General features: G+C 37.6%; 2 protein-coding genes across 2 annotated transcripts; both read right to left on the reverse strand.

Moving 5' to 3' along the window:
* Positions 1–12,149: 12,149 nt before the first annotated feature.
* LOC149963206 (uncharacterized) lies at positions 12,150–13,190 on the reverse strand. The gene has a single exon (XM_090165190.1). The coding sequence runs from the start codon at positions 13,188–13,190 to the stop codon at positions 12,150–12,152; it is 1,041 nt and encodes a 346-aa protein (XP_090021316.1).
* Positions 13,191–13,733: 543 nt separating this feature from the next.
* LOC149963207 (uncharacterized) lies at positions 13,734–17,225 on the reverse strand. The gene has a single exon (XM_090165200.1). The coding sequence runs from the start codon at positions 17,223–17,225 to the stop codon at positions 13,734–13,736; it is 3,492 nt and encodes a 1,163-aa protein (XP_090021326.1).
* Between the last annotated feature and the right edge of the window lie 3,978 nt (positions 17,226–21,203).

The raw sequence follows: 21,203 nt of genomic DNA on the forward strand, positions 1-21,203 counted from the left end.
CGTCTTTCGTGGGCTACCAAATCTAGGTTAGTTTCTGTAGTCAGTTTTGGCCAATTTTCTTCCGTTTGTTTAAGCCACGGTGGGCCTGACCACCAAAGTTCATTAATAACTAAATCTTGAGCTTTTAACCCCCTAGTTGGCAAATCTGCTGGGTTTAACGTACCTGGACAATGGCCCCATTTACCATTACCCGTTAAGTTTTGAATTTCTAAAACCCTGTTTGAAACAAAGGGCTTCCAAGTTTTGGCCGCGCTTGTTACCCAACCCAAAGCTACGGTCGAGTCTGTCCAAAAATTGTCTAAATTGTCAACAAATGTGTCTTTAATGTAAGTTGTTAATCTCGCTCCAATTAAACAGCCCATTAATTCTAGCCTTGGAATTGTTTGAGTTTGATCTTGTTTTTCATTATTTTTCATAGGCGCTATTCTAGTTTTCGCCGCGACTAAGGCCGTTCCTATCTTATTGCGTTTGGTTTCATATCGTACATAAACTGCGGCTGCTAAAGCTTTGAGACTAGAGTCGCAAAAGCAATGCAGGTCTACGCGTTTAATTTCCCCGTCTGCCTCCGAAAAATAATTTCGCTTGACCTTGATAGTGTTTAACATTGGTAATTCTGAGCACCAAGTCTGAAATTGTTCGCTAATGTCCCGTGGGGTTTCTGAGTCCCAGCCTATTTTATCCCTGTGAAGCCATAAATTTTGAAATAACATTTTCCCTCTAATTACAAAAGGTGAAATTAGGCCTATCGGATCAAAAATCTGAGCGATTAGGCTTAACATGTGACGTTTTGTGTTTTTGGCCTCCTTGCTATTTTTAATTAATTCATTTAAATCAAATTTTAAAGTATCCGAAGCTGGATCCCATTTTATGCCTAAAATTTTAGTTTCTTTTTTCAAATAGGTTATTGTTCCCATTATCACCTTGTTGGTCCCACATTTTTATTAAGTCCTTGGAATTTGACCCCTATTTTCTAAATTTCATACCAGCTTTATTCATGGTTTTGGCCGCGCCTAGGGAGATTTCTAACCCTTCGGCCACCCCTTCAGTCCCGCTTACCCAATCGTCTACGTAGAGATCATTGTTTAGTTTCTCTTTAACTTTGTCATCTATTTCCAGACATTCCCGCAGGTGGTGCTTAATCGTACATGCCAACAAAAAAGGACTACTTTTAACCCCGAATGGGACCCGCGTTATTCTCATTGTGACGAAGTTGGAATGACAAATTTTCCCTTCATTTTCCCGCACCCATAAGAACCTGGTGGAGTCTTTCTCCTCTTCCGCTAGTCTAATTTGAAGGAAAGCCTTCTCTATATCAGCCACTATGGCTATTCGGTATTTTCTAAACCTTAAAAGGAGTAGGAGAAGATCTGGATATAGATTTGGCCCCTGCGATAGACAATCGTTTAATGATGGTACCTTGTAGGCGTGAGAGCTAGCGTCGTAAACTACCCGTAATTTTGTCGTTTCCACATTCGCCCTGACAACCCCTTGATGTGGGAGATAATAGGTTCCTGGCCTGGAAATGTTTTTTTGACCTTTCGGGACCTCTTCGATTACACCCTGTTCTAATTGTTCCGTAATAACGGCTTTGTAATCCAAATAGAATTTGGGGTTTGATTAGAATTTTTTAATTAGGCCTCGCATTCGCTTTACAGCTACCCCATGATGGTCTGGAAGTGTCTCTTTACCGACTTTCCAAGGAAATTTTACCGCGTATCTATTTTCCTCAAATTTAACGTCTTTAAAAAATGAGCTAAGCGCGGCCTCGTCTGAACTATCCACGTTTTCCGTTTCGCGTATCCCCATACCGTCTAGATTCCAAAAAAATTGTAAGGTTTCATTAACTTGATTTTGATTTAGTCTGACTAACATAGTCTTTACGTGTTTCCCCGTTTGACCATTGTCCTTTCTGATAACGGAGTTTGTAGGACCCTGTATTGTCCAACCCAATTTAGTTTTCTGCGCCATTAATTTAGGTGATAATCTTTCAAAATTTTCAAACGCTACATCCCAATAATAGTCCGCCCCTATTAAGAGGTCACACTCTGATTTTGAATTTGAATAATCGTTACTTCCGGTATCCTCCGCCAGTTTTAAGCCTTTAGTTTTCATGAGCGATTCTATTTCGTGTAATGAGCTAGCGCTGCTAATCGACTCGTAACAAATGAACGGTAGCTCTGTAGCTATAATTTCCGAGAATTCGTTCGGCTTCTCCCTATTTTCTAATCTAAGTTTGACCAATTTCGCCTTCGTTTCTTGGGGTTTTTGGTTACCGCAGCTGAATATCTCTAGATTTTGCTCGCCAACAATGGGAAGATTTAAATTTCTCGACAACTCCCGCCTTATGAAAGTGGCCTCACTCCCCCCGTCCAAAAAACATCTCACCCTTTTTTCCCTTTGGAAATTATTGGGATTTCTTAAATTTGCTACGGCTGTTTGTAGTAAGACTATCTTTTCCCCCGTGTTTACCCTAGCCGCCGCCGAATTAACTTGGGTAATTTCATTAAATTTTGGGTTATCTTTTGGTTTTTCAGTTATTTTATTTACCTCATTATTCTCGCATATAGCGTAATTGTGTCTTCTCGAACACCTCTTACAGTTTTTAAAATTTGACCCGCAATTCCTGACCCCGTGACCATGCCTAAAACATATAAAACACCGATTGTTTTTCTGAATTATTTCCCGTTTATCCTCCAGCGTGTGATTAGTGCAATTAATTGATTTATGAGTTTCACTTTTGCAAAATACGCAATATTGATTTCCCTGATTGAAATTTAATTTTGTTGAAAATGCCCTTGCTGAGGCGTTAGGCCTATTCCTATCCGAATTAAATCTAGTTCGAGGTGTTTCCTCCTCTTGGGAAACCGTTTTTGGTCTACTTTTAACCGTTTCTCCACCCAGAATTTCCGCCATCTCCCTACTTTCTATTTGATCCCTAATAAACTCAATTAACCCTTGAGCGTCCCAACTTCCATTATTAGCGGAAGGTTTTTGTTTTATGAAGTAACCGGTTCTAATTTCGCTAGGCAATTTTTAAATAATAGCTGGACGAATAAAGGAATCTTTGTTTTTGATATCAAACCCCAAAATTTCTAAGCTCCTCAAACTGATTTCGCAAGTGTCTAATAGGTTTCGTAATGATTTTAAATCTTTACAATTTTCTACGGGCTGAATTTCTAATAATTTGTTCATATGTAAATTAATTCCCATTAAATTTGATTTTTCGAACCTATTCTTTAACAATTTTACCGCTTGATCGTAAGAAACTTCCGATTGGGCTAACATTTTAACGCGTCACCCTCGAGATACGAGGTTAAATAAATTAACTTTTCTACCTTTGTTAACCGTTGATTCGAGTCCACCATCGCTTAGAAGTGACCCCAGAAGTGGCTCCATTTGTCGAGCGCTCCGTTGAACGAAGGTATGGTGAGCTGAGGGAGTCTGACCTCCGGTTGATAGACCACCGTCGTGATGGGTTGACTCGCCGTTAAATTGGTAGATCCCTCGGCGTGTGAAGGTCTGACGCCGTTGACGATCGTTGAACCCCCGAAAGATGACCCCGAAGTCTCCGTCGCCTTTTTGATTCTCCTCGTTAGGGTTGATTTTAAAGCCTGGATCTTTTCTTTATATTCGATGGATTCCGTCGTGTCTTTTTCCATCTCATCGTCTTCTTCAATTAGCGCCTGCACCTTCGCGTCTATTTGAGTCAGTTCGTCCTCTTTTTGAATGAGGGATTCCAACGCGTCTTCCAGATCATCCAAAGGCGTTTGTGCCGCATCCAGCAAAGCTTGCACCGCTTTGGATTTATTTGTTGTCGCCGTCCTGATACTTTTTCTCGCAGCCTTAGCGAGCTGGAGAGGGTCTTTAGTTTTAGTTGATGCGTTCCCACTATTTCCACCGTTCTCCTTGTTGGTTTCACTGTCCGCCGCCATTTTTTAAACCAGATTTATCGAAAGTTATATATATATTTTTTGTCCCGTTTTTAATCCCGGGTTTCCGGCACCATGTTATATCTCTGGGGAGAGCTACTGAATTTTTTACTTTATACTTAGGTTTCCGGACTGAAACAAAAGCCTAAGTTCTATTGCTAGAATTGTTTTCCTTCAACTATTTTAATAGTTCCCGATCGCGTCGAAGTGATGATTTATCAAACTTTCTATCTTACAAGAAAAACACTGTTAACGACTACGAAAATTAATTTTATTTACTAGCAACCAATTTTGACCATTAGGGTCTTTCCAAGAGAAAGGTTTATACAGTGAAAATATACATATATACAAGGGTTTTTACAAATGTTGGGAATATTATTAAGGGTTACAATTGTTTAGAATTATTAGTTTTAGTGTTTCATATTTTAAATTTAAGGTTCAATTTATATTTAAGATTAATTTTTTGGTTCGATTTATATTTCAGATTAAGTTTAAGTAATTAATGAGTGCGATTTTAATATTTAACAAGACCTGTGTGTAGTATGTCAGCAGCCTGGAATTTGACTTCTGAGACCTTACGCAAGTTGTCTTTACGCTTGTCTTATTATAATTAAAAACTAATATTTAATCATCTATTTAACAAATTTACTTCTGCAGTTTTTATGCTGAAATGTGTCACTTACCAGGAACTGAATTTCCAATGCCCAACTCGTCACTCTGACCCACTCCTACAACCAGGCGAAGAAGGTGGGGGAAAAACCGGTAAAGCGGTTCTTCTCTCAGTGACGAATTTTTAATTGTGGCCGGTACAACGAAGACCCGTAAATAAGATCCCGTTTATGAACTAACTTCATCAAGGAGGGGACAGAAAAAACACGTAGTCCCGGGAAAATTGTGGAAATTATTTTGTAAGAGGCAAGGCTCTATTATTCGTTGTAAAACCTTTTCGAGGAGAGTGGAAACCTAGCTATTCTGTAACAATGGCCGTGGCTCTATCCCCACAGTAACGACTTAGATGACATCAATTCCGGGTGGGTAAAATACCCACCCGGAATGTCCCGGGTGGGTACTTCTACCCACATTATCCGCCGACCTGCCCAAGCTTGCCTGGAATTGTCAGCAGAGGATCTCCAGGTCATACTTAAGTTAGTATGACTCATTGAGACGTCAAATAAATTAAACGCGTTAATTAAACTCTTAAGTTCATGTACAAGAAGGTGCCGATTTTCGATTGCGTGTGAATGCAAGTTCAAGGTCGCGAATTTTTTTCCTTTCTTTATACTGACTCTTATACTGAAATTATTTAAAAACGTCAATTTCAAGGGCATTCACTTCCGATTGAGATTTTCTAATTTTAATCGAATTTAAGTAATACTTTTATTATTGTGATAATGTATCCGGTCTAACTACTGTGATATGTAAATATGTTTCCGGTCTAACTACTGTAATATGTTATTATGTAAATGTATGAATTACACTGTGTACCAACTAGCTGACACTGTAAAAAGGTTTGTTTTGGCACACAATAAAATTTTATTTAATTTCGTTTCGTTTACATCAACAAAAAATAAATCCTTAACCAAATTAACCGTTATCTTTAATTCAATTACGGAAATTAATTTATGACTACCCTAAGTAAAACTTACCTTATTAACTAAAACTTTTCAAATAGATTTTTCATCTGTAATTCCATTATTACAACTTGATGGTCTTCTGCGTCGTTGTTCTTCAATTATACGTTTGAAGCTGTTGACGAAAAAAGCATTTTTTCTGTAGTTAATGAAACCGAAGCACATACCTGAAGATTGCTACTCGCCTCTCCTATCCCTTTTAAGTTGCTCTATTATATAGACATTTTCGATCAGAACAATAGTCTCAAGTGAAATACGTTTCAAAGCGGAACTAAAAGGTTGTACGCAGCGGCACTTGCGAACGTGTGTTTTACGCGTTGTTTTAATACCTCAAGGTATTTAAGAAGAGAACGGTCACCTGCCTAGTCCATTCAATATACTTCCTTTGTAGCCCGTCTCCCCTCTCTCACACCGTCCTAGTCTACTAGAGTCATTTTCTTAGATTATGTCGAAAGGCGATCGAGTACTCGAAAATACACACTCACCACTTCTCCTTATTGCGTTACATAAGTTTTCAACGGCCTCTTATGGAAAGCATTTTTAAAAAGAACTATTAAACTTAAATAGTTTTCATTTAAACTTTTAACACGACCACCACTTTCAAAGTTAACTTAAAAAAACAGCTTATGTTAATAAATTCCTGCAATACTCACAATTGCCAGTGCCACGAAAATGCTTAGTTCCAATAAATATATATTTTTATTGAATATGCGATCTTAGATATCGAAATTTCGCCAATGCGAGTCCGAAAACGGTCAATCGAGCCAAATAAAATGGATAACTTTCACAATCTGGCGAATTTATAGGCCGAAAGAAAGCCTTAGTATTCTAATTGTGTAAAGATTCGTTTATGAGAAACGGGTATTTAATACCATCTATATATCTCTAGCTTTGCTCATTTCGGTATCAGATCGCAAAATAAAACCAATTCTAGAAATCCAGGTGTGTTTATTTTAATTTGTTCTTAAGGCAATTTGCTCCATAGTTCTCACGCACATTTCTTCGGTACTTAACTAAAGTAATAAACATATTTCTAGAAAATATTCTGTGGGGCTTGCTTTAGCTTTGTATAATTTATAGGTTTATAAGATTAAGCATTAAAGGGCCATTACCATCATATTCGACTTCATTTATAATTATAGCAAAATAACTTAGTGTTTTCTTTCCGAAGTAAACATGGTTAATGGCGTGAGATTTCCATTAATAAACAAGTTAACCAGTGAAAGTACATTATTTGAAGTTTGCTCAAACAAATTAAGTATGAAATATACTCAACAGTTGGTGCTAAAATCTTTTGGCAAAAGTTTGTTAAAGGACCAAGGGTGTCGTTAAAAATGGAATTATGTTTAATTTGAAAATAATTCAAATGCGAGCTTTTTTCTTTAAAATAATATAAAGGTTGTAAAGTATTTCATCTTGACTAACAAGTAACAATAACTCACGCCCAAAATTGAAAAAGACTTTGCTAACTCATTTTGAAAGAGCCCCGCAACTCTTAGCGAAAGAGATTGAAAGTTGCCGAATTATAGCACACAGCGAGAGCTGAAAACGAGGGACAAGATGTTGCGTATGTTGGAGTTCACATAATTCCGCCAATGTTAAAAGAATATCTTGCATATTGTTTATAAAATTAAATTTTTTGAAATGCATTCGTAAATTAACTGAATCAGCGCATTATAAAACCTATGAGTATTGTTGTACAAATTTATCGTTATCTCAACCGCGAGACAATTAAAAAAATATATTGTTACAAAAATAAAATAAAACATCTAATAAGTTGAAATCCGAATTAATTAAAAATAAACCAAAAGTGGAAGATTTGAACCAAACTGGAGTAGTAAACGAGATTAAATGTAATTGCAATAAAATAGAAGTAAAGATTCTAAAACACGGCCTAAGCGTTTTACGGTCTTGACAGATTCTGTGGTCCGTGCACTTTATTCATTGGAAACTGGAAAGTAAGTTAAATCTGAATAGACTTGATTATAATCTGTCAAACAAACACAGCAACTGAAATTCTTTTCACGTTATTTTGTCCGAGTAATGTTTGCTTTTAATAGAGTTGTTTGCTGCTTTGCGTTAATTTCACCGAAAGATATAAATTCGAAATAATTTTAGCTCTTCTTACTGCTTGAACAGCCAATTTTCATAACAAGTTTATAATTCTAAGTTTCGGAGTAATCAGGGTATTACCGAATATAATTTTCCCTTCCTCAATTACCCTCTTTCCCCTTCCTCAATCCCCCTTTTTTGCTTCATCATCACCATTTCAGGTTCCTCAATCACCCTCTATCCCCTTCCTCAATCACCCTTTCACCTTTTGCGTCACCCTTTCAGACTCCTCAATCACCCTTTCCCTTCTTCCTCAATCACCCTTTAAGCTTCCTCAAACATACTTTTCCCCCTTCCTCAATCACCCACTCTCAGCTCCTCAATCACCCTTTCAGTTTCCTCATCACCCTTTTCAGCTTCCAGAATCACCATTTGCTCTTTTTCCTCAATCACCCTCTCTCCCCTTCCTTTACCACCCTCTATCCGCTTCCTCAATCACCCTTTCAGCTTCCTTAGTCACCATTTCAGCTTCCACAATTACCCTTGGTCCCCTTCCTCAATCAATATTTATCTCCTTCCTCAATCACTCTCTCTACTTCCTCAAAAACCCTCTCTCCTCTTCCTCAATCATACTCTCTCCCCTTCCTTAATCACCTTTTCAACTTCATCATCACCCTTTCAGCTTCCTCAATCACCCTTTCAGCTTCCCGATTATTTCTAGGGCCCCCAACGAGGCCCGGTGATACGGAAAGTGAGAAACTGTCAGGTATAATACGGGTTAAGTAAAGATGTATGTTTACTGCGTGAATGTATAACAGTCTTCTTTGGCTCGTCGCCATCGGTCGCGTTCCTCTGCGATGAATTGGACAAGCACTAGATTATTTTAAAGTTTGGCCTAAAGATACCAAACGTAGGCTACCACACGAACACAAGATCCCAAATAGGAAAACCAATTTTATTAGTAGGTACTTTACAAAATAAAGAAGCACAACATTTTATTCTGCGAAACGTAATTCAGAAGTCCAATTAGAGGTCGGCGTTTGGATAAGAATTAATCACTATCTTTTTATTTAATTGCCTCACATATTAGGCAAAGAAATATTAGAGAGGGTCACGCCGCCGCCGCTCCCAGCTGTAGGACCGATTTTGGGGCAGGAAGGGAAAAGGGGGACCTCAAGGGAGGATCCCCTACCGGATTTTACCAGAAGAGCCAAATTTTTAAAAACCTGTTGTCACCTAGATTCGAACTCACGGCCCTCCGCTTCCAAAACTGACCCCTTTACGATCTACGACATCCTCTAGCTCGTACAACATGCTTTAAAACTTCTAGTGTAAAATTGTTATAGATTGGAAGACCTAATTGATAGGTGGCGCGAAATATCATCCTGACCGCGAAAATTTAAATCCCATATAATATGGTGCGTTATTTTAAAACCTTCTAGTGTGAAATTGATATAGATTGGAAGACCTGATAGATAGGTGGCGCGAAATACCATCTTGACCGCGAAAATTTAAATACCATGTTATATTTGCCCAACTTAGTGTTTTCAGGAGTTTGGCTTTGTGTGGTAGATATTTTGTTAAAAATTAAGTCCGGTAACGTTAAAAACAAGTTGGCAAGCCAAAATATACCTCTCCTCGGAAGAATTGTCCCTAGTGGTATTAATATCTCGAGATAACCCTTAAAGATATATCTCCGCAATTCAGAGTTATTTACTAAAAACGTAATCCTGGTTCAATTTAATTATTATTAAACTAATTGAGACGTAACAACCTAGTTTAATTTATTCAGAATATTATAAATTAAGTAGTTACAACAGTGAGTTAGACGAACTAGAACAACGCACAATTGAATTTAACCCTATTTAGAGAACAAGTTTATCAGTTAAATGTAATACGAAGCAAATTTTAATGAAAGAAATATTTACAGAGGGTATTTGTATTTTTCTCGCTTACGAAATAACAACACAAAAAACCTTCTTTAAACCACTTCACACGAAAAAATGATAATTAAAAGCCAACAATACCGCCCAAAAGCTCAACACAATCAAAAAATTAAAATACAAAAACCCAATCAACCAAACTTTGGAGCCAAAACGGCCAATAGAAAAAAATATAATAACAACCCAATCAATCAGACCAGAGCAAAGCAAAAATAATTAATAGAAAAATATATAATAACAACCCAATCAATCAGGCTCAGAGCCAAAATAACGAATAGAAAAATATTTAATAATATCCCAAATTAACAGGCTTCAGAGCCAAAATAACGAATAGAAAAAATTTATAATAATATCCCAATCAATCAGACTTCAGGATCAAAATAGCTCATAGAAAAATATTATTACGCAGTCGAGTAATAAATGAATTCAAAACCAAGCAATAGAAAATAGAAAATCAAGAAGCGCAACACCTTACCATTCACAAATACGAATTTTCGGCGTTATTATAATGAAACCGGATAAGCTTTAAGCCACGATGTAACCACTTTAAAGTTTCCACTAAAACTGAACGATTTCGAAAAATAAGCTTAAAAACCAACAATACCCAAGAATAGACAAAAAACAACGTTATCTCGATCAGTAAAAATAACATAAAACCCTTACTTGGCCTGAAACCCAGATACTTTTTAAATTTTAAAACAAGATTTGACCTCTAAAATTTCATAAGTAAAAAATGTAGACTTTAAAAATTAAAAAAACAAAGTTCAATTAACAATATATACAGATATTGTATTAATCCGTTCCTTTACTTTAATATTTTCCCTAATGAAGTCAATGGCTCGGTGGTGAACTATCCGCATTATTACAATGCGACCCGAGTTCAATTCCTGATCACGATCAAATTTTACATTAAAATAATAAAATATTTAATTAAATATAAGATTAATATAATTGATAAATAAATATAAGATTAATATAATTGATAAATAAATATAAGATTAATATAATTGATAAATATAAGATTAATATAATTGATAAATATAAGATTAATATAATTGATAAATATAAGATTAATATAATTGATAAATATAAGATTAATATAATTGATAAATATAAGATTAATATAATTGATAAATATAAGATTAATATAATTGATAAATATAAGATTAATATAATTGATAAATATAAGATTAATATAATTGATAAATATAAGATTAATATAATTGATAAATATAAGATTAATATAATTGATAAATATAAGATTAATATAATTGATAAATATAAGATTAATATAATTGATAAATATAAGATTAATATAATTGATAAATATAAGATTAATATAATTGATAAATATAAGATTAATATAATTGATAAATATAAGATTAATATAATTGATAAATATAAGATTAATATAATTGATAAATATAAGATTAATATAATTGATAAATATAAGATTAATATAATTGATAAATATAAGATTAATATAATTGATAAATATAAGATTAATATAATTGATAAATATAAGATTAATATAATTGATAAATATAAGATTAATATAATTGATAAATATAAGATTAATATAATTGATAAATATAAGATTAATATAATTGATAAATATAAGATTAATATAATTGATAAATATAAGATTAATATAATTGATAAATATAAGATTAATATAATTGATAAATATAAGATTAATATAATTTATAAATATAAGATTAATATAATTTATAAATATAAGATTAATATAATTTATAAATATAAGATTAATATAATTTATAAATATAAGATTAATATAATTTATAAATATAAGATTAATATAATTTATAAATATAAGATTAATATAATTTATAAATATAAGATTAATATAATTTATAAATTTAAGATTAATATAATTTATAAATTTAAGATTAATATAATTTACAAATATAAGATTAATATAATTTACAAATATTTAGAATTATGTAGAATAAATTATAGTACCTACATGTAACGTTATAACTTTGTAAAGGACATTCGCCAAAGCTGTTTTTTAGAAAAACACCGTAATATAACAAGCGTTGGTGGCTGAGTGGTTAGAGTAAATCTCTTGCATGAGGCAGACCCGGGTTCGATTCCCGGCCGGCGCTAATAAATCGCAAATTGATACAAAGACGAATACCGTATCCAATTGTTGGAAACCCTGCCATTGGACGTTGAGAGGTTGCATAACACTCGGTCCGTCCAAAAGTCATTAACAAGACGTTGGAGAGAAAAACCCATACAAACACAACAGACTCAACATCCACAACCATCACGAACTCAAAATTCACAACCTACACATAAACTGTTCGTGATAGATGTCAACAGAATAAACGACGGTTCATGATATGCAAACTTTTAATTTAAAATCATATTTACAGGAGACGAACAGGAATCAAACTGACGCCTTTTTGAGATTTACAACGGTTTTTATACAGAATTTAAAAAATGTAATATTGATTAAGAAATGCTAATATCTGATTGATAAGCGTTAAAAACAATTATGATATAAAACAAACAAGAAGTCGCGTACGCCCAAACATCCCGCCCACCTTAAAATGTGAATTTTAAAGTTAAGGCTCCAACGGAAGTTGACACAGTTTGGTGACTGGTCGTTGCAATTCCCTGTCCGTAGTCTTGACCGTGACGACGCGAACAAGTTGATCGGCCCCTGGATGGATTTTAATGATTCTGGCCATCTTCCATTTAGTTGGCGGTAACTCCTCCTTAAGTAGTACCAAATCTCCGATTTCTAGATTGCGAGTACTCTTCGTCCATTTTGGACGTTGTTGGAGTCGTGACAGGTACTCGGCTTGCCAACGTCGCCAAAAGTGTTGTAATATCTGTTGTCCGAGCTGCCATCGGGAGAGACGGTTGATGTTGGTTGAAGTGAAATCGGGTTCTGGTATGGACGTCAAGGAGTCCCCAATCAGAAAATGTCCTGGTGTCAAGACTGCTAAGTCGGCTGGATCTGATGTCATTGGAGTCAGGGGACGGGAGTTTAGACATGCTTCTACTTGACATAGTAGTGTCTGCATCTCTTCAAACGTCAATCGTGTCTCCCCGATGACACTCTTCAGGTGATATTTCACTGATTTCACGCCCGCTTCCCAGAGGCCACCAAAATGCGGAGCTGCCGGGGGGTTGAAATGCCAGATGCTTCCTTCGTCGCTCATCCATTGCGCTATGGTCTGGTCTTTGGTGTTAGTTGAGACAATTCGTATAAATTCCTTAAGTTCCTTGTTGGCTCCATCGAAGTTCGTCCCGCAATCGCTATAGACGTCGGTGCATTTGCCTCGACGGGAGACGAAGCGTTTGAAGGCTGCCAAGAATGCAGCAGTAGTCATGTCGCTGACCAGTTCGAGGTGCAGTGCACGGGTCGAGAAACAGGCGAATATGGCGATATAGCCTTTGAATGATCGGCATCCTCGTCCCTTCATGACTTTCAGATTGAACGGACCGGCGTAGTCGACTCCACTTTTGAGGAACGCTCGTCCGGGGTTGACTCTAGGAGCTGGTAGATTGCTCATAAGTTGAGTGATGGTTTTTGCCTGTTGTCGGACACATCTCAAACACCTTCGGAAATGAAAGCGAACAGCATCACGAAGCCCCATGATCCAGAACTTCTATTGTAAGGACGCCATCATTAGTTGCGGCCCTCCATGTAGTGTTTTGGCATGTTCGTTGTTGATGATGAGATCAGTGAATGTACTTTTTCGAGGCAGGATGACTGGGTGAATTTGATCGATTGAGATTTTCGCATGTCGGATTCGTCCGCCAACTCTAAGGACACCGGCTGCGTCCAAGAATGGTGTCAGCCCCAGAATTTGCTTTTTGTTGGTAGAGGTTTTTTATCTTCCAGATATCGGATTTCTGCTCCGAAGTGAGCCGATTGAGTGACTTTTATCCAATGATTGAATGCGCGATCGTTCTCTTCCTTCGTTAACGGGCCCAGTTCTCTTGATTCCGTCAAGGTTCGGCTGTTGCGAAGATAACGTTGAATGTACCCGGTAACGTGAAGGAGCTTCGTTAATGATGAATATCGTTCTAAGAGACTAGTATCGCTCTTGGAATGCACAGCGATGACTGGTTTGATTCGCTCCTCAATTCTGCATTCGGGATACTCTTTAATGGGTGATTCATCGGTGTTGATTGGTTCAGTTTGTAGCCAGTTTGGACCATAGAGGGTGCGTTAGTAGTTCCTTGGCATCAATGCCACGTGAGGCACAATACGCGGGGTTGAGTTTACCCGAAACGTGATGCCACTGGATAACGGGTCGTAAGTTTTGAACTTCTGACACCCGGTTTGCGATGAATGTCTTCCATCGTTGAGGATGTGAGGCCAGCCAGGACAGTACGATGCGACTGTCGCTCCATCCATGAACTTCTGATATGGTGCTTCGTAGAGACTGTTGTACGAGCGTGATAAGTCGTGCGAGAAGGACTGTAGCGCATAGTTCTAGTCTAGGTAACGTAATTTGTCGAAGAGGAGCAATTCTGGTCTTGGCGACGATCAATTGAACCGAGACCAGTCCGGCTTCACCAATAGTTTTCAAATAAACCGCCGCCGCATACGCCTTTTCCGACGCATCGCAGAAGCCATGTAAGCTCAAGTTTGAGGCTTGAGGTTGACTGATGAAGCGCTGGATTCGGATATCTTCAATGCCGGTTAGATCTTTTCGGAAGGTATGCCATTTGTGAACGATCGTCGATGGTAACTCTTCATCCCAGGTAACCTTGATTTGCCACATCTCTTGCAGCAGGATTTTCGCTCGGATCAGGATTGGAGACAAGAGACCTAAGGGATCGAAAACCTTGGCGGTGTCAGACAGGATTGTGCGTTTAGTAACGACTTCTCTGGAATTCGGTGATGTAAGAACAAATGAGAGGACGTCTATTGCCGGTATCCATTGTAGGCCCAAGGTTGGGATTGATTCGGCGTTGTTGATATTTAAGGGAACCAGGATTTCCCTCTGCTCCGAAGGTATTATTTCCATGACGTCTGGATCATTTGACGCCCATTTCCGCAATGGAAGTCCTGCTTCACTCGTGGCTTGACTGAGCTGTTGTTGTAGTTTTATGGCGCTGATTGTATTGGTTGCGCCTGAAAGGAGATCGTCCATGTAGAAATCGTCCTTGAGGACTTGAGAAGCCAACGGATACTTGGACTCTACGTCTTTAGATAACTGTTGTAAGACCTTAGTAGCCAAATAGGGTGCTGACGCTGTCCCGTATGTCACCGTACGTAGTTGATAATCTTCGATCGGATCTTCTTTTCGATGTCTCCATAGTATTCGTTGGTAGCGGAGGTCTTCGTTGTGAATTAAGATTTGGCGATACATTTTCTCGATATCGGCCATTAGTGCGACTGCGTGGCTTCGAAATCTGATGAGTAGGTTTACGAGATCTAACTGTAGTTTTGGACCTACGAGGAGGATGTTGTTCAAAGAGACTCCGTTGGAGGTTTTAGAGGACCCGTCAAATACGACTCTTAGTTTTGTTGTCGAACTTGATTCCTTGAAGACTGCATGGTGCGGTAAATAGTAGGTGTTATCTGCGAGTCTGCTTTCAGTGGAAACGAGCTCCATGTGACGCAACTGGATATATTCTTCCATGAATCTTCGGTATTTCTCGTAGTTCAACGGATTAGCTTCTAAACGGCGTTCGACGTATTTGAATCTTCGTAATGCTATACTCCTAGATTCCCCGAGCGGCTCGGGACCCTCCTTGATTGGAAGTCTGACAACGAACCGTCCACTAGCGTTTCGGCTGAATGTGTCTTCAAACTTCTGTTCGCACTGGATCTCGGTAGATGTGAAATTGGACTGATCTTTTAGTTCTTCGATTTCCCAGAACCTGGCGAGTTGGGTTTCCAGCTGGCAATGATGAACTTTAATTGACGATGTGGTACTGTTCCGGTCTTGGGTTCCGGTGGTACCCGCTACCACCCAACCAAAGACGGTCTTGAACGCTCCAGGTACTCCAGATCTTCCCATTAGTTTACCATCTCGAATGAGGTCTAGGAAAACGTTTGCTCCAAGCAGTATATCGACTGAGCCTGGAATGTTGAACGTTGGATCTGCAAGTTGTAGTTGCTTGATGCGCGACCAGTTACGAGTATTGACGGCGAAATTCGGAAGCCTTTCCGTGACGTCTTTAAGGATCAGGACTTCAATTGTTGCCTTGAAGGTGGGATCGCTACTGGAACTGATGGACAGCGTTGCGCCTCCTCTAGATTGGCTGAGACTGGTCGCACCAATTCCACCTATCGTCCGGGTCTGGTGAGTTCGTCTGACTTGTAACTTTTGCATGAAGTGTTCGGAAATAAAACTCGCTTGCGAGCCAGAGTCGATCAGCGCTCTACTTGGCCAGATGGAGCCGTTACCACCCCGGACCTGAATGATCGCTGTCGGCAGTAGAACTTGAGAAGGCTCGATATGCTGGCGGGATACATGTGCAAGGACTTCGCTTCTTGAGTTTTCACGGGACGTGGAGTTCATCTCTTGCGAATCTTGATGCAAAAGAGTGTTATGCCTCGCCTTGCATTTTTGACAATTACCGGATTTGCAGTCGTGGCTGACGTGGTCGTTTCTTATGCAGTTGAAGCAAAGTGAGTGCGATTTGACTAAATTCCATCGAGCTTCACGCGTAGCCTTCAGCAAGGATGGGCATTTGAATGTGGGGTGCGAGTCAGTGCAGATCGAGCATGCGTTGTCTCGTATGGAACCGTGATGTGATACCGGATATTTCCTGGGAAATGGCGTTGATGCTTGCTTGCTTCTGGTTTCTCTCGATGTGGATTGGGAAGCGGCCAAGGCTCGAGCTCTCTGTTCGAGAAACGTGGTTAATTCCTCATACGTAGGTCTCGTAGTACCTGTCAGCGATAGCTCCCATTGTCTTCTAGACTCGTTATCGAGTTTTTCTCCAATTACATAAATGAGTATGGCATTCCAGTGTTGGACGGGCTCTTGCAGAACTTTCAGAGAGCGAATACACTCTGCCGTCGTGTCAATCAAGCGTCTTAGCGAAGCTGCCGATTCGTCTCTGACAGAAGCTTGATTAAGTAGCCGTTTGATGTGAGCGTTAACGATCTCTAGAGTGTTGTTGAACCGATTGAGAAGAATATCCCATGCCTCAGCGTAGTTTCCATCCGTGACTGGGATCGCGTGGATAAGCATAGCTGCCTCACCGCGTAGAGATGTTTTGAGGTACTGAAACTTCTGGGCACTTGATAGAGTTCCATTGTTATGAACCGTGGCTGTAAAGAGGTCATGGAACGGGAACCAGTCTATGTAGTTTCCTCCGAAGACTGGAAGCTCTAGTTTCGGTAGCTTAATATCAGCTGTCGGTAGACTACTTGGTACGGTTGGCACTTGAATATTGAGCGTGTCGAAGAATATAACTATGTTTTCCATACGGGTGACGAGAGCATTGTACTCTGCTTCGTGCGCATTGAAGTCATCTACTGGGCAGTTGGTACTGATGTACTGTTGAACTGTTTCCAAATCGGCGGCTAATGCATCGGCTTTCTTTTTGTACGTTGCCACTGCGACTGGTGTGATGGGCATGGTGGCATGATTCGTGATGACCACCTCGAACCTGGTAATCTGACCCTTGATCGATCGTCTGCGAGCTGTATGATGATCCATACCGATTGATAATGGAAGTTTCGCACTTGAATCGGACTCTGAATGGTGACACTACTTCCCACGAAGACTGGATACTGGTAACGGCAGGAATCGGAAACCTCAACTAATTACCGCGACTGTATCCGGCTCGACGGACCAAAAATATGTTCGTGATAGATGTCAACAGAATAAACGACGGTTCATGATATGCAAACTTTTAATTTAAAATCATATTTACAGGAGACGAACAGGAATCAAACTGACGCCTATTTGAGATTTACAACGGTTTTTATACAGAATTTAAAAAATGTAATATTGATTAAGAAATGCTAATATCTGATTGATAAGCGTTAAAAACAATTATGATATAAGACAAACAAGAAGTCGCGTACGCCCAAACATAAACATTACAATAACGAAAAAACAAATCAAACTGAATTAAAACTGTCGCGACGGTGAGCGTTAACGAAAAAAAAAAACCAAACCCAACCGCAAATTTATCCGTTAACGCTCATCGTCACACGGTGGTTTTGCCAACCTTTCGTTCCCTAATTCCAATCAATTGCGAACGCGGATTTCGAGATAATGCGTACGCAATGATTACACTTTGCTACACAAATGCGTACGCGTTCGCAGGACACACACACAGACACCCTGACAGACAGACAGACACGGTGATTGTAAAACCCCTCCTAGGTTACATAGTACCCTCGGAGAGGTAAAAATATTATTGGATAGGTAAGGATTAAGTTGAATTATCCCTTCGGTGCGATGCTTACAACGTATGACCTGAAGTAACAAATAAGTGTGCACTTATCGGAGTAATAAGCGATGCTTACAACGTATGACCTGAAGTAACAAATAAGTGTGCACTTGTCGGAGGCCGTTCTAATATGACCGAAAGTAACAAATTAGTGTGACACTTATCGGAGTAATAGGCGATGCTTACAGCGTATGATATGAAGTAACAAATAAGTGTGACACTTATCGGAGTAATAAGCGATGCTTACAACGAATGAGCTGAAGTAACAAATAAGTTAATAAGTGTAACACTTATCGGCGGCCGTTCTATTATGACCAAAACTAACAAATAAATGTGACACTTATCGGCGGCCGTACTATTATGACCAAAACTAACAAATAAATGTGATACTTATCGGAGTAATACGCGATGCTTACAACGTATGACCTGAAGTAACAAATAAGTGTGACACTTATCGGAGGCCGTTCTAATATGACCAAAAGAAACAAATAAGTGTGACACTTATCGGAGTAATACGTGATGCTTACAACGTATGACCAAAAGTAACAAATAAGTGTGACACTTTTCGGAGTAATACGCAATGCTTACAACGTATGACCTGAAGTAACAAATAAGTGTGACACTTATCGGAGTAATACGTGATACTAACAACGTATGACCTGATGTAACAAATAAGTATGACACTTATCGGAGTAATAGGTGATGCTTACAACGTATGACCTGAAGTTACAAATAAGTGTGACACTTATCAGGGCCATTCTAATATGACCAAAACTAACAAATAAATGTGACACTTATCGTAGTAATACGCAATGCTTACAACGTATGACCTGAAGTAACAAATATAACGCGCATCATTCCTTTTGCCAATTGGAAATTCGTTAGTTCAAATTCAAGCTCTGAAGTATTCTTTGTGTTATGAGTATAATTGTGATTCTATACAATATGACCTATTTGAGAGTTTCAATTCTTAATTTTATCTTGTAAAGTATCATTCACACTGTAGAAGTTTCGTTGGTTCTCTTCTTTAGGCTTAACTAATTTAAAACTTCGATTTGTCAGTCATTTCGGAACCTCTTTCATTGCGATCTAGGAGGATTTATACTCGATACAAGATCCGACCTTAGACTTCGCCATTCCTTTAAAGACATAATCAAATAATTAAATAACCTACTCTCTATAGAAATGTAGATGCAAATTAAGTACAAAAATTATATTCCTGAGAGGCTAACAATCAAATATGTCATGGACCAAATACATGTACTAAATTTGGAACCTCAATACCAGAAATTAATTAATAATATGACCTACTCCAGCTTAGAAATTATCATACAAGAAAAGATTTTCGATTAAAACTTTTCCGTACTTGTGTTTTTGTTTTAGTAAAGCGGCTTATTTCGTAGTATTGTGCGTCTAAAGGACCATTATAAGGGCGAATATTGGCCGGTACTTGGTCACCTATATGCATAAGTTGATTATATTCCGTCATCAAGAAGGGCATATGGCAAACTTTTACTTAGGTGTTATGGGGGATTGGAGATATTAACACCTTTTTTGTTGTGTTTGCCAAAATATTATATAATTATTGTTCGGTGTTTTTGGAATTAGTTTGGCTTCTTAATCGAATTTTTTGAGAAATAATCAGAAATTTCATCTTTACTTCCATATTTATATCTAAAAGTGGGGACTTCAATAATCTTTTTAATGTAGTACTGGGGACATTTAAAAAGTCACACACATTCCACCAAAAACTGATCTCCACTGTTATTTTATAAAAGAACTATTATTCTTGTATAAGTGGGGACTTTTACGATCTTTATAATAAATCAGTGGCGACATATTCACACATTTTTGGTGTGTTTGCCGAAATATTATATGATTATGGTTTTGTTGTCTTTAAATTAGTTTGGCTTCTAAATATATTTTTTTTGAGAAATTTCATCTTAACTCCCATATTTAAAATTTGAAAGTGGGGACTTCAATAATCTTTTTAATGTAGTACTGGGGACATTTAAAAAGTCACACTTTCCGCCAAAAACCGGTCTCCAATCTTTAAACGTTTCTTAGCTATTGATTATTTGTTTATTTAGAATTATATTTTATAAGTGGGGACTTTTACAATCTTTATAATATATAAGAGAGGACATATACACACCTTTTTGGGATCTTTGCCGAAATGTTATGTAATTATTGTTTTGTTACCTCTTTGATTAGATTGGCTTCTGTTTATAATTAAAAGAATTATTTCATCTTAACGCGCAAATTTTAAATTTATAATTCTAATTATGTTAATGTTTAGTAAGTTAATTACGAGTATCGATAAAATAAGGGAATTTATAAATTAATATCGTGTAAAAATGCATCTATATTAGAAGGGATTAGTAGCGTTATATTATTTAAGAAGTTGTAACTGTTTTAAGTAAATATACCTGGTGTATCCGTTAATAAACTTCTCCGTTAATATTTATATTAATGAGGTGTTCGGGGACGTATTAACTATCTTAAATCCTCATTTACTATTTTGTCATCACATTTAAAAGTTCTTTTCGCCGCGAGTGGTTTAATATGCCAATTTAAACTTAATTTGCCATCAAATTAGTTGATAAACATGCCATTATTTCTAAGGACCCCATATGTTTTTCTTAATCAAGATGTCGATAATGTTTTTAGTGTATATGTTAGGACTTTGGCAAGCTACATTAGGGCGCCATCTGCTTTTGAAAAAGGAATTAATTCTTATTTGAAGTATTCACTTCGACGGTGAAATGATTGTAAAATTTCAAGTCTCCACATAATCGGTGTGGTTGATGTTGCGTAACGAGTGTTTGATTCCATTCACTATGGACCCTAATTAATCATCATATTGTCTACTAATTAAGCCAATGAAAAAAGTCCCCAAATGTCCATTGTATACACTTGCGTCTCACATATCAATCGTGTACCGGTAGGGGTGTGTGTTATGAGAATTTTTGTCATCTGTCGCGAAAAAAACTGTACTGCAGGTTTTGAAAAGTAAGTAACTGTAATGGGATCGCTCCGTGTTTTTCAATTGATTTTCGTGATTTTTGTGCTTTTCCAGCGTGATTTGGTTTCCTTTCGGTGCCTTATATTTCCTGCTGCTTAATTTGAGTGTTCTCTGCCGGTTTTGGTCGACATTTTCGGTTTTTTAACCGTTTTCATGTAGGTAAGAGGGTCAATCTTTCGACTTTTTAGGCTTACATGTAGTTGCTTTAGAA

The sequence above is a fragment of the Leiobunum rupestre genome, chromosome 1 (assembly GCF_980474605.1).
Source record: "Leiobunum rupestre chromosome 1, qqLeiRupe1.1.hap1, whole genome shotgun sequence".
Taxonomy (NCBI): Eukaryota; Metazoa; Arthropoda; class Arachnida; order Opiliones; family Sclerosomatidae; genus Leiobunum; species Leiobunum rupestre.